The 14,479-nt window shown below is 40.0% G+C and overlaps 1 protein-coding gene across 3 annotated transcripts in view; it reads left to right on the forward strand.

Annotated features, from left to right (window-relative positions):
- Positions 1-14,479, forward strand: part of RCL1 (RNA terminal phosphate cyclase like 1) — a 34,722-nt gene extending 20,243 nt beyond the window's left edge. The window contains exons 8-10 of one of the 3 annotated variants that reach the window (XR_014319331.1): positions 4,369-4,472; positions 9,255-9,492; positions 9,812-9,935. Coding sequence is in view for 2 of the 3 variants with exons in the window: in XM_082783015.1 (XP_082639141.1) it covers positions 4,369-4,472; positions 6,176-6,335 (264 nt within the window). In the remaining variant the exon portion in view is untranslated. The other 2 variants (XM_082783016.1, XM_082783015.1) reach the window with 2 other exon arrangements.

The raw sequence follows: 14,479 nt of genomic DNA on the forward strand, positions 1-14,479 counted from the left end.
TCATGTATTCCCTTCTGTGTCTAAAACTTGTCTTAAATGCACCATGTTGCTAGACTTTCCCTCTCCTCTTAGATGCAGGTAATGAAAAAGATTCCAAAAATATTCTTCAGTTTGCCTTTCCAAACAGCTATATAGATGCTTACGAAGGACAGTGTCATTCAGAGAGACAAAGAATACAAGTACTGTTACAGGTTTGCAAGAACTCTTCTGTCTATACAGACTGGCAATGCTGTTACTGGTAAAACTGCAAAGGATCATTTCTAGTCCAGGGTTCTTGTCTCAGAAGTGCCACAAACAACTTTTTTTTCCTGGGTGCAGGTCAGACCCCTTGTATTTGAAAGTCTAGCATGCATGGAGAGCTGACAGCCAGTGAAACCATCTCTAAGTTTCTACTAGCAATTGTGTAGCAACAGTTAGCTATTTTTGAGGGGTGAATTGGAAAATCTTACTTTAAAACAAACAAACAAACAAAAAAAAAAAAAACAGGTAAAATTCAGTACACCTGTTACTTTGTGTAGACCTTTTGGAAAAGATGTTCAAGCAGGCCTGCAAATCCAATTTCTACATGTTTTTATCAGCAGCAATAGCTACTCTTTTCCCTTGAAAATAATCATCCAGCACTTGACAGATTGAAACTACTGCTGGGAGTCTGTCCAGATGATATACTTTCTGCAGAGTCAGAAGTCAGAACTACCAAAACAAAGAAGACTGAAAAGGCCATGACTAGATGATTTTAGTTTTGGACATACTGCAGCCAGTAAATGTGTTCAGTCAAATTCTGCAAAGCAAACCCAGATAGTACATATCTCAGGACAACAGAAAGAGGTGTTTGGGGAACACACAAGTCTTTGAATGATTAACTGATGGGGCAGGGGTTTTCACTGTTTTTGAAGATCAGACTCTTAGTGAACGAGGCTGCTAGCTGTGGCCTTCTGTGACAAAGTTGGCACTTGAGTTAAGGAATTTATGTTATGACACTCTCACAGAGTGCTCAACAACAATTTAAAAAAATATATATTTTTTTGCAAGCTTGGGTCAGTTTGATCCAGTGTTGACACGAAAGAGGATATAAAAACATTCCAAAGTGTGTGATATTTGCGTGTTTTGAAGGTACTGTGTATTATGTTGTTGTTTCTTTGCCTATATAACATGTCTGGAGAAACAGTAAAAAGTTGGGAAAGTTATGCATGGGACAAGAAGAGACTGCTTTGAGCAGGAAGTCCTTAAGACCCACTCTCTTTACACTTGGTACTCACTGAAAACAGGGCTTGGGAGAATTGTTCTCCCTGTGCTTCAATTGCCTGTTTACTGCTTGAAACTGTTTCTCCATCTGTGCCTTATCTGTAGGTACTGTGCTGCGGGGGCTGGAGAGGTTTTGTTATAAAAGAGCATCCTGGCAGCATCAAAGATGATTCTCTGCAGAGCGTTTTAGCAGTCAGGGTCACCCACACTGCTACTGGAGTTCATTACTGTTTAAAGGGGCTCACAGGCATCTCTTAAAGTGCTTGCTTAATGCTTGCTATTAGATGAACTTTACCACCTAGTAAATCTAAGGATTTGAGTCTTGCTGTGCTAAGTGCTAAATGTGCCTATTACTAAACCTTCAAAAAGAAATTGAAGAGGGCATGTGATTCTGGGAATCTGTGGAGCTTTTTTTAATGTATCTTTGTTGAAGGAAGGATATCAGAGCTAATTGACTAATAGTAAATGGCACAGTGCTAGTTACAGGGGCCCTGAAAGAGGGACGTGGAGTGACTAGTTTTGTCTTTAGAAATCTCTATGCAATTCTTACCTAAGCTTAATTGTGGAAGGGCAATAAAAAAGGCATCCTTTTACGCATTTGAAAGGAGCTAGTCATGGGAACTTTATATAGTAGGTGATCAGCAGAGTGGAAGGGCCTGGAAGAACTGGAAACAAAATGAATGCTTATATCCCTAATGATCAGGGGAAATTGGGGAGGATATAATACCTAATTAAGTCTGAGCTCTTCTGTGAGAAAAGTTGCAGTTGTTACGGGAGCTTCGGAGGGCATAAGGGGTAAGGCTGTTGTTCTGTGTAACTAGAGGTAATACAAGTGAAGCATTTCATTGAAGGCTTAACTTTGAAGACGACCTTGCTTCAGTGCGATATGTCTCAGCTCTATCCCTCTGAAAACAGTTTTGCATTTCACCTAATGAATGATACACCTCAGGGTGTATTGAGGCATGCAAGTATACACCACACATGTAAGAGAGAAAATTGTGTTTATCCTAAAGTTGTTAGCAAGACTTAATTAAAGCTGGGTTCAAGCTCTGGAGAATAATCCTTTTCAAAACACTTTTGTCAAATGCCCAGAGTTATTTTTGTTCATGCATGTAGACTGTGATATTTGCATTGCAGCATTTCAAAATTGACTGGATTTTAAGTGGCCTTTGTCTCTACTTATGTCCTGGATCCGTCTCTGTTGTCAATGGAAACAGTAATGGAGAAACTACCATAAACTGAATCAACATGAACTACAAGCTGCATCCTAGGCTGGTAACAGTGACAGCTGTTTTGGAACAAATGTCAGCAGTTTGGCTCTGACTTTGCCCATCCCATTTCTAGTGGGAGGATTGTTCTTTTTGCACTCCTGAGTAAGCAGCAGGTAGATTGAGGGAGAAAAGTTGGCCTCCCTGGGAGTGGCATTTCTTTGTATTTAAGTTGACACAAGCTACTGTTCTGTCAGCATTAGATTACAAACAAATAACTTAATTTGCCTGTATGGCAACAGCCTATGTGGGAATGGGCATGACAATACATTGCTAATGCTTAATAGTAGGGATGACTGACTCATTGCAGCAAGGGAGATCTTGTTAGCAACTAAGATGTGATGGATGCATCATGTGTTGATATATCATACAGGACATGGTAGTCTCTGCTGATTGAAGCTTTTTTATATAATAGGTCAGATAGCATTAGGTTGAATACGTGAACCTCTCAACATTGGTGTGGTAGATTCACGTAGTTTAAATGACAAGGGCTGCTGTAAAAGTGTGTTTCTATGATTTAGATCATGGTGGTATACGTAATGAAGATGTTTCCTTCATTGTGGTATACTACCTGTTAAATGAAGTGCAGAATTTGTTTTTTTTAAAGGGATGGGACTGAGGCTTCTCATACAGATACAAGGCCATCTTGAAACTTAAACATTTGATATCTCTCCTTGGAAAGGTCCTTCTTTCTGTACTCTTACTGGGCAAGTGTAATCAAGTTGTCACACCCTTTTTTTAAAAAATCCATTTATTCCAAAATTTATTTTGCTCCTCCTTTGCCTTTTTGAATGGTGATAGCTAGAAAATGATGACAGTTTTCTCTTTGCCCAGAAAGGTAGTTGCCAGTTTACCTCATTAGAGAGTTCAGTTTTAAAAGGATGGCTCTGCAGTTTTGCTTTTTCCAGAGAGCCTGTTCAGAGGGTTTAGCATCAGTTCTTAATCTGCAGAAAACTGTTCACTGACTTCATGGGGCTTTGGATCAGGATGAACATGAGGAAAATACAAAATAATTTTATGTCAGAAATTTTCCTATTTTCTATGTGTTTGCATAGTCATACCTAGTAAATTCTCCCTGCACTAGTATTGACTGAAGGCTACCCTTTTAATTTGTTCAAGTTTTGTAAACAATGAAAGCCTAATTTGGATATTCTAATTTTTATATTTATCATAGTAGTTAACACTTTCTGCATACAAAACAATTTACCGTGCACGTATGACTGATTCTTGTACTTACTTGACTGTCATATATGTAGTTCTACATAGTGGCTCTTTCACAAAGCAATAAAAATATTCCATTCCATTATAGATATGCAAAACCACAAAAATTAACAGTAGGGGTTTAGGAGGGTGTATGTCAATCAGTTTTTAACTTACTGTTTGCAGCTGCTAAGGCTGAACTATTATTTGTCTAAATGTAATACTTTATACTTATCATAAGGTACTGCAAATCCTGTCATCTTCAAATGTGCTGTGCTACAGTTTATTAAGTTATTTTCAGTTTACTACAAAGAGTGGAAATGCAAATGTTCATGTCACCTTCCTGCTCATGGTTGTTATTAGAGTTCAGAAATGTTTCGATTTTGTAGTGTTGGAAGAGAACAAGTTAGGAAAAATGGGTGGGTTTTTTAGTGTGACACGGTTATTGGTTTTTGGTTGAGTTCTGTTCCTTTCCCAGCTTGTCAAGTGAAATTAATTTATCATCATTACAAAATCTAGATTTTTATCTTTTTGGACCATGAAAATTGAGAGCACTAATAAAGCCTTTTTTAAGTATATCTTTCTCCTCTGTTACTCTTTTCCCATCCCAATTTCTGGTTTGTACAGAGATTAATTATTAAAACATTTTGGTTTGCAGGGAGGCTGTGTAGATTCAACAAACCAGAGCCTTGCTCTGCTGCTCATGACCCTTGGACAACAGGATGTTTCCAAAGTCCTGTTAGGACCTCTGTCTCCATACACGTAAGTTGTTTTTGTTCAGTTTAATTACCTAGTCCTGTTTAATTTGGTAGTTTTATGGCAGATATTTTTCTGTAGGGAAGATATTGTCTAAGTCAGAACAACAGAACAACTTGTACCCATCTTCAAGTAAGACAGGTGGTGTAAGTTACCTTATACTTATTTCTACATGTTAGAAGATTATTTCCTTACTGTTCTATATTATTCCTGATTCTGAGGCAATGAAAATTACAGAGATGGAGTTTGTTGTTGGTTGTTGGTCTCGTATTGTATGCGTACGTCAGTTAGCTTTTTGTTGCCTAGCATACGCTACCTTGTTTTCCTAGTGATTTCTCTGGAGCTGTGGCATTAAATGGCATGTTTTGAATGGCTAGCCAAATGTTAAAGCTGTGACTGTCCAAAGGAAAAAGCTCAAGAGTTCACTTTCTGGAACTGTGTGCAGCCCCAAAGCTCTAGCCCTGTCAAACAGTGGAGTTTAGTCATGTCCTTTAGTCTTGAATTTTGTTAAAGATTTGTCTGTGGCTGGTACTTGTTCAGAGGATACAAAAAGAATAAATTTCTCATATTGTTAGTTTCAACACGCGGGTAGGTAAAGGGAATCCAGCATCAAAAATTTCATTTGCTCTAGCAGAATGATGAGTGGCTGACAGTTATTCATAGAGACTAAGGCGTTTTTTCTTTAAGCAAGATGGGGGCGGGGGTTGTTTATCTGGCAATGGTGTCAAACAATAAGACTATGAACTGTCCTTTTTCGGTTATCATGGTACCGGTGCTGTATATGTGAAAGGTACAGTACTGTGATAACTGAAGAATGGTGGTGCCATCACATGAGATCTAGAAATTGCCTAACTGCTATTCTCAACACCTATTATCTTGGAAACAACATTCATCAGATTTTGAGGGGGAGGACAGAAAAGCTTTCCATTGCAGGGGTAAAGTAATCCCATCTGAAGAGCATATGCATGTGAAAGGCATACAAAGTAGTAAATACCAGTGTTTGAAGTGCACAATTAAGCAGGTGAAACAAAGCAATGACATGCATTGCTCAACCCTTTTTTTAATACCATACAAGTCATGCAAACACGCTATTTTATTTTGTAAGCGGGCTGATTTCAAATGGGTGGCTTGTGAGTTCTGCCAGTCTAGGTAGTGCATGGCAGGGATGAAGGTCAGGAGCAGACATTCTGGAGCAGCATGTGTTACATGAGATCATGCAACTCCTCAGTACCCTCATGCCCTCACTAAAGCAGCTGGTAAAGGGTTAAGAAATTTGGCCCTTGAGCGGCTCATTAAATGCACAATTTAGTTTTTGAACTAAATTACTGTCATGTTCCATTTCATTGTCTCTCCTTCCCTCTCTTGGGACTGTGACATCTCTGTATTTAACACTTTAACCTCCAGACTCCAAAGCTGGAGTGTATAAACCATATACACTAGGTTAAGTTCCCTGTGTAGCACAGCATAGCATGGATGTGACAGTTCAGCTGGTGGATTAGAGCACTGTGAGGGGAATATGGTACTCTGGGATACATCCACCACAATGAGGAAATGTGTTCCACATCTGTGCATTTCCCTAGCAGATCCTTTGCCCCTGCTAATGTGGAGGTAATGCCGTGAGCAGTGCTGTCCTGAGGAGGGACTCCAGTCCCACAAAGGCCACTTGGTCTGTGGCCATCTGGATCATCTTCTCTTATAATGTATTCCAGATTTCACAGAAGTGAGTGCATGTCTGTCAAGCTGAGCTTAATACTGGGTGCTGCCTGTGCCACCACCTTGCTGAATTGTGCACAACAACGCACTTTAAATCAAGCAAGAAATGAGGGTCTTGCAAGATGGGCTAGTCTGCATGCAGGTGAATTGGCATGAAGCAGGACACTGAAGGAGAGCAGCAAGAAAGCACAACTACCAGCCTGAGTGGCCTCAGGGAGGAAAAAACTTTGGAGCACAAGTACGAACAAACTGTGTTTGAGAACTGCTCAAGAGCTGTGGCATGCAGGCCACCAAAAATGTCAGGGGAAAACTTGACAAGACCGAGATGAATGAAGGAAGAAAAGGCAGTCATAGAAAGAAAGAAGGAAGAAAAGCCACAGCCTGAGGGAAGACTTGCCACAGAAGGTGGCACCTGCCTCTGCTCCACCATCACCATTGGTGTTTATTCGGCTGCCACCAGGGAAGTAACTGTTGGCTGGGCAGGGCCTGTGGCATGGCTCATGGCACAGACACTCACTGCAGGCATGCTAGTGTCCTACCCCAGCCCCATTAAGCTGACCTCCAGACCTGGCTCCAAGGCTGTTTAGGGGTTTCAGCCAGAGGGAGTGGGAATAGGCACAGCCCCCCTGCTCTCTCACTTGCCCTTTCTCCCTCCTCCCCTGGGTGGGCCATGATCAAGGCCTCCCCTTCCCCACATAATGGGCCAGGGTGGCAGCAGATGGGGGCTGGGATCTGGTACTCAGGAGCAACTTGGTCTGGGCTTGAGAGCAGAGACTTCAGGCCAGGTCTGGCAGGGTCAGCTCTGGCACCCTTGTGTCCCCTGGTGTGATGGGCAGTCTGGGGGGACTGTGAGTGAGCTCCCCTGTGCCCTGCTCTGTTTTTGGGGTAGAGGAGCAAAGAAGCTGTTGTTGGTGCCCAGTTCTTCTCTGGTGGTGATTGGCAAGCTGGTCATTTTGCCATGACAGCAAGCTAAAATGTGTGAAGTGGATGTGTTATCTTTGCTGTTTAGCAGGCTTCTGGGAAAAGATGGCAATTCTGTAAACAGACTTTATGCCTTTTTTCTTTTTTATGGTAGTACAATGATTTTTAATTTGGAGGTGGCTTGCCCTGAGGAATATCTCAGGTGTGGCTCAATTAGCCTGGCTTAAAGGAAAGTGTTAAGCTCTGCCTTGTTCTTCTGCCTGAAGATACAGACTAAAATTCCAGCAAAACAAACTGTGCTATACTTCTCAGTCCTTCCATCACTCCTCTGGTCTGTACATGTGTGTTTGGTGCAGCCACCTCTCTTATTTGGGATGTAGACCTTCCCATACCTAACCTGTATCAGCCTCAAGCTAATACCAACCCACTTCCTACTTCATTTTGTCACTTATCCTTGTCTCTTACCCCTCTATTTGTCCCGTTTCCAGAGTTCTTACCTCTTCCCACTGCTCGCAAATCTCCTTCCTGGTCTCCAGGCAGCCTCTCCTCCCTTCCCATTCCCTTAAGCCTGTCTCATTTACCCCGAGACTGTGGCAAAGCCCTTTTGCTTTTTCACTCTGTCTTTACTCAAAAGAATAGGCAGATCGGCATGGAAGCCTACAAACATACAGAGAGGTACAGGCTGAACCAATCCCATGAACATGTTGCAGATCTTGCTGGTCAGCTCCAAAGATTTTTCCCCAAAGATTTTGGTTCCATGCTGCCTTTGTGCAGCATTTGTGCAGCTTGTTCTGTGCCCTCCTTGCTATTCAACACTGTGTTCCTGCTGTTTTGGGCTCGGCTGCTTGCATGTCACACTGCCAAAGCTCTGGGAAAGGACCCAGCTAACAAGGAGGCTGGTACATAGCTTTTGCCTGTCAGCTTTACTGAAGCATTTGTGCCAACGTATGCCCATTTGCCTATTATAGCAGCAACCAGAACCCTTGCAGCTGGGGAGGCATGGCAGAAAGGCACTCTTAATTTTGTCCTTTAAACTCTTAACCCATTCAAGAAATGAGAGCTCATGCCTATAACTTGCTGGTCACTAAGCCAGGAAGGTGAGGTGAAAAGGTTTACATAACTGAAGGAGCCATGTGCCCATGTTCACCCTGCAGAGGTATTCAGCTGACTGCTCCAGAGATTAATCACACATCTTACCAAGCACAGACCAGTGTCGGTAACAGCAGCCTCTCTTTGCCAAGCTACTGCTGTGTCCCTCCTCTCCCCGTGTATGTATCCAAGCACAGGAGCAGCAATACTCATGTGGGTAAAGCAAATTCTGTTCCTGCAGCTCTCGCTGTGCTTCATGTTCGGATACTCCTGAATTTCTGTGATTAAGAGGTACCAGGAGGCCCTGTGATGTTTAAGTGAGGACTGTACTGTGCTCTTGGTCTACTCCTTAGCATTTTGTGGGTACTTTCTGTTGATTTAGGTTTATGACATAAGTGTGATAAGCTTGTGATGATGTTCTTAGCTTGCAAAGCAGAGGCTTTTTTTCAGAGTGCCAGCTGCACAAATGTGTGGACTGGAACTTAGCCTAAAAATACTACATGCTAATTGATGTAGGAGATTAAATATTAGTTCAAGGCTGCAGACTTGCCTGTGACTGTGACTTGAAGAGACTAGAATTCTGTCATGAGCAATTATTACTTTTATATTTGTAACACTTTGGTGCAACTGCTTATTTCCTGTTTTGAAGAAGCTAGTAAGAATGTCGCCTTCAATTGTTTTTTTGTTTGTTTGTTTTGCTGTTTTTATTTGTTAGTTCTTTTTTATGCTTTTCACTATTTTTTCTGTTGCTGCTCCTGTGGTCAGTATGCATTTAGAAGTACTGTGTCCATTTAGTCTCTTTATGCCCCCCTTCTAAAATGATGAAAGGAAACTACTTTGGGTTTTTTCTCCTGAAAATCAGCAGAGAATAGAACAGAAAAGCTCAGTTGGAAGGGACCTACACAGATCATCGGGTCCAACTGTCTCACAACTTCATGGCACACTTAAATTAAAGGGCATTATTCAGATGAACACCGATAGTCATGGGGTATCAATCACCTTGCTAGGAAGCTTGTTCCAGTGTTTGACCACCCTCACAGGAAATAAATTTTTTGTAATATCCAGTCTGAAAAAACAGGAAGAATGAAGAATCTGGAAGTGATTCGAAAGAAACACATAACCCAGAAGTGGAATAGTTAGCAATACAAATCAAACACACTTTAGGATCTGATATCTCTTTTTTGACGTAGCAAACCTTTTGGCTATTCCTATTCATCTTTTATTTCTGCTTTAAATACTGGGAGATGATTACCATGGATTAGTACTGGGTTCACATGGCCCTGGTGGAGAGTCAACATCATGGGTAAGTGACCTTGCCTGGCTACACTTTTTTTTTTCTCCTGTCTTCCTTAATCACATTTCTTCCTTCACCACTGTTTGTCTTGCTGTTGGCAGGCATTCCTTCTCTGTCTGCTTATATAGAGCACATGGTGATTTCAGTAGGGGTCACTAGCAACAATGCAAGTAAGAATTTTTGGAGCTTGTAGGTTTATTTCTCTGTACTAAGCAATCTTCTCCTGCTTATTGTACTCATTGTGCTTACTGCTGGAATCAGCCCTAGTAGGTACTGCTGGTGGGCTTTCTGTTTTGTTTCTTAAATTCTGTTGTTTTTTCTCCCTCAGAATTGAATTTCTGCGACACCTGAGAAGCTTCTTCCAGATCATGTTTAAAATTGAAACGAAGTCCCCTGAAGAAGAACACAAGGGTGGAGAAAAAGTCTTAATGACGTGTGTTGGCATTGGATTTTCCAACCTTAGCAAAACAATAAGATAAGAAGCGTTTCCAGACTATGAAGTGGGGTGCCAGAAAAGACTGCAAAGATCTGATGAAAAAACATCTTCCCCCGTGCTTATTCTGGCAGAAGGAAAACCAGTGCAGAGGTGCTAAAGCTTGCTGCATGGAAACAATAAAGCTGACTTTAGGCTGTTTAGACCTGTCCTCTTTGCAAATGTAATGCCACTATTCTGCATTGCATGGAATGGCTGGCTGGAGTCTCAGCTGGCTTGGGGCTCTTTGCACTGTACTCCACTACATGGGAGAGATGTGCCCCTTTTGTCCTCATGCCCTTTATTCTTGCATCCTCGAGCCTTAAATGTAGTAGGTGCCCTAGTTATGTCTATCTACAAACTTCACTCTTAGCTTTTTCTAAATGGTTTAGATAGAAAGGGGAAACAAGATTGACCAAAATGAGATTTGCACTACAAAATAGATGGTCACAAGAGATACATTAGATTCTTGAGATATCTGTGGAATTAATATTGGCATTAAAGTAAAAGTACAAGCTGGGACTATTATTTTTGGCGCAACATACATTGTGTATAGAATTTGTCAAATGCTTCACTCCCACTTATGTTGACTAAATTAATTTTGCAGGAGGGGAAAAAATGCCTGCCTTCTAATTTTCTTTAATGCTAGAATACTGAAGTAGAGATCACAGTCTGTGCTGATTTATTTTATCCTTCTCTGCAAAGATGGCATGGGAGGAGAAACCTTGACAGTTTCTGAACTGTCAAACATTCCTTTCATGTTTGGCATGTAACACACTGTAGTTCACAATTAGTTTTGAAAGGTAACAAAAAAGCTGTTCAGGGTTTCATGAAGAAAAGTATATTCATTTAGTGCCATCAAGTTATGTGCATCTTCTCCATTTTGAAAGAGGAGTTACAGGCAATGAGCATTGTTTGGATTGACTGGTGGTAAAAGTTCCTATCTTGCTATAAATACTTACGCGAGAAAGAGTTTTGGTAGATTCCATGCAAACCTGTTGAGCTTAGTGCTGAACTCCTGACACAAGGAAAGATATTTATACTTGACTTCAGACTACACTCAATGTGTTTGGAGTAAAATAAAACCATGTCGAAAGCTGGTATATTTATAGAGCAAGTACTAGTGACTGTGTTATAATGGTTTTGCAAACTTCATCTGATGCCACTGTAAAGTGGGCATTACCTCTGTAATATCAAAAATGTGTATTGGACTGAACAGAACTTTGACAAAACATTAGGTATTTGATTAGTGCTTTATGAACTAGTGGAGGCCATGAGTCATTTTTTGTACTGTACTTTGTTCTTGCTACATCTGTCTAAACATGATTTGGAAAAAAATAAAGTATTTTGTCCTAAAAAAAATATTTTCTTCCCCTTTAAGAACAAAGAAACCAACTAACCTTTTCCCCATCACTGTAAGATGGTACCTCAGGTGATAAAAGGCTATTTTAAACAGTTAAATGAAAAGAACAATTTGGGGTGGTGGGAGGCCATTTTTGTAACTTAGTACTCTTCCAAAATCTGATTTGCAGGTAAGCAAACCCAAAATAATTTAGTAAAAAGCAAAATAAAATTATTTGACTTTTTTTTTTTTTTTTCAAATTATAACAGGAAGAAATCTGTGGGTGGAGAATAATAACTTCTTACATTGCTTCCCCTTGTAACCTAAGCAATAAAAACTGGAAACTCCAAATTAAAATTGCACTAAATACAAGGAGCCATTGGTCCAAAAGCTGAAATGTACAAGCTAAGATCAATGGTGATCAGAATGAATGTATAAAACCTACACTAATTAAAGATGCAATTTTACAGCACAGCTCAGATTTCTAAAATCAGCCTAAATAAAAATTTGGAAGTGTCACAACTTCAAAACTGAAAAGCTCTATTACCTTTTAACTTTTAAAACTCAGCTTTTGAAGTTGTGAGAGCATTTTCAAATGTTACAGTTACACCAAACATAGAAAGGGCAGTGTGTTGCCCAGGTAGCAGATTCCTTAGCAATAGAGTAATTAAATCATAAAATTACACATGCTTAACTATACCTCAGTGTTGAAGTTAGGCTGCTAACTCTTAGACCTGCTGAGAGAAAACAACCATATTGTGTAGCTCTACAACTGACTGCTTGCTCTGACTCAGAACTGCTGGTTACTTTACTCAGAAAAATATATGTATGTAGCAGGAGTAAGTCTTCTAGAACAGACGGTCTCTGGAGAAAGAGAAACAATTACAAAGGAGTTTTTAGCTAAGAGCTTTCTTAAAATTGTTTAACTTCTACACTGTGTGAAAAGTAGTTATTCGTAAATCGTTCAGATAAGATCTGTTTGTTTATTGGGAGAATGGTGATTAATATCTGTGTTGGTAGACTGATCCCATATGCAGTAGGCAGCTTCATTTTCAAGCTGTACAGAGGAAATTAGTTTCTGGCGAAGACAACTCACATTCTTCATAATCACAGGCTTTGTTGTTAGGATGATTGTTACGAGGAAGTTTTAATCTCAGTCTGTCATGGTAGATTTAAAACTGGTTACTTGAATTTGTATGTGAATAATTCTGTACTCCTTGTGCTATTCATCAATTTAGTTCATCCTTTTGGGTTAACAGCTGTGGTAATATCCTTCTGCTGTGACTGGAAACTTTTCTGCTTACAAAAAGCTTTAAGGATGGACAACAAGGGGTATAGGTGTGGGACTAGTTAATAGAAGTATTTTGCAATGTGTATTTTAATTGCAGTAACTTTAACATTCAAGTGTGGACAGGGTGAAGGAAGCACAGAGAAATGTTTTGACAGAGAACTAATCAGAGTAACTAATTAAATGGAGAATCTATTTCTTTAAACTTGCCTAACAGGAAAAGCTACTACTGTGATGATGTGAAAAGTATTTGAAAAATGTATGTTTACCTTGCACACGCTTCCACTTTTTAAATGTGTATTGTTAAACACTACTGCATTTCTGAGATGTGGTGGTAGCTGTGCTGTCCCTTCTGTGTTTACATCAGAAAATTCATGTTAACTTGCTATAGAGCTGATTCTGGAGTAGCTAAGATTATGCTGAAGGTGAAATAGCTTCAGTCCAAGACAGCGCAGTTTACTGAAGGTGTATGGCTGGAAGCCAGTGCAATAAATGTCTGGGGAAGCAGAGAGTAGGTGAGTTAGCTAGGCCAAGACAGTAAGTACATGGCTGTCCTGGGTAATGTTTTCAAAATGGTGATTATGTTACTGCCAGAGTATACTCTCTCTCTTCTTCCCCTACCCCACAGGTGATATTAAGAGTCAAATGGATTTTGTTTCAAGCCACTGAGACATACTTCTGCTGCTTGCAAACTCTGACATTCACTTCCCAGTTTTTCAATCGTGCCCTTGAGACAGCAACAGCAGGGGGAGAGAAAAAGACAATAAAGAAAAGTACCAGCTGTCAGAAGGCATAGTTTCACATATGAATTTCTTGCTCAATTTTTGATATTGTGTGACCATCTCCCCACGTTCATTTTGCATGTCCGATGAAATCATTTCTGTTTATCCTAGGGAATACAGAGTAAGGCTGCTTCTATGTCAAAGCAACTGTGAATTTACAAAAAAAGAAAAAAGTGGAAGGGGCATCTTTTACAGTTACTGTTCAGTTCTTAGTAACCTTTTCAATGAAAGATCATTCTTGGGGGGTGGAACATGTAAAATTTTCCATGGGTCTGATCTAAAAGCAGTGCTGACAAGGTCCAAAATCAAAACAAAACAGAAAAGCACCACCGTGTTTTCAGTGGGAGGGGAAAAAAAGACAAAGTCCTGCAAGGAAGAGTGTGTGGGTTGAACTCTGCTGTGACAGCACTGCATGTCACGAAGTGAAGTCATGCACTGTGTCAGAGCATCACGATGTCCAAGTAGTCCTTACACTTGATAAATTATGATATTACAATTGAGACAGATTTGTTAAGGTTATTTGTAGTATATCTATATCAGTACATGTTAGGTATAAGTGCTAGTCTCTCTCATGAACTAGTAAAATTACTGTGTATACACCAGGAAGAGTAACCTGACCTATATTTCCTGTGTACTAAAGAGCATGTGCAAGCCAGGTCTAAATATGCATGAATCTTGATTATTTATTGTGTGTGTGTGGTGGTGGTGTTGTTGTTTTTTAAATGTTACCAAAGTTTAAGTAGAAAAACAGATAAAAAGCTTGCAGCTTGTTTGTGTTTCAGCATTCAGAAGGTGCTTGATTCTGCAGTGCTTCCTGAGAGATTTCTTTAAGTATTTGTATTCGGAAACACATCTACAGATGGAGAATGTGAAGGAAAAGGTTTCTGATGTGAAATGTTCTTGAGCACCGAGTATAAAAATCAACATCATAACTCATGCTGCAAGTGCATTACCTTTTATTTTCACTTTGCTTTTTCTTTGTAACTTATGTATGTAATGTACTTTCAGAAAAAAATATCCACCATAAATCAGAGCTCAATAGGTGAGCCTAGAAAGTGTTATTCCTGTTTCTTTTGGAAATGTGTGTGTCAGGTTGTTAATAAAAATTCTGT

This window comes from Aythya marila, assembly GCF_965140915.1.
Source record: "Aythya marila genome assembly, chromosome: Z".
NCBI lineage: Eukaryota > Metazoa > Chordata > Aves > Anseriformes > Anatidae > Aythya > Aythya marila.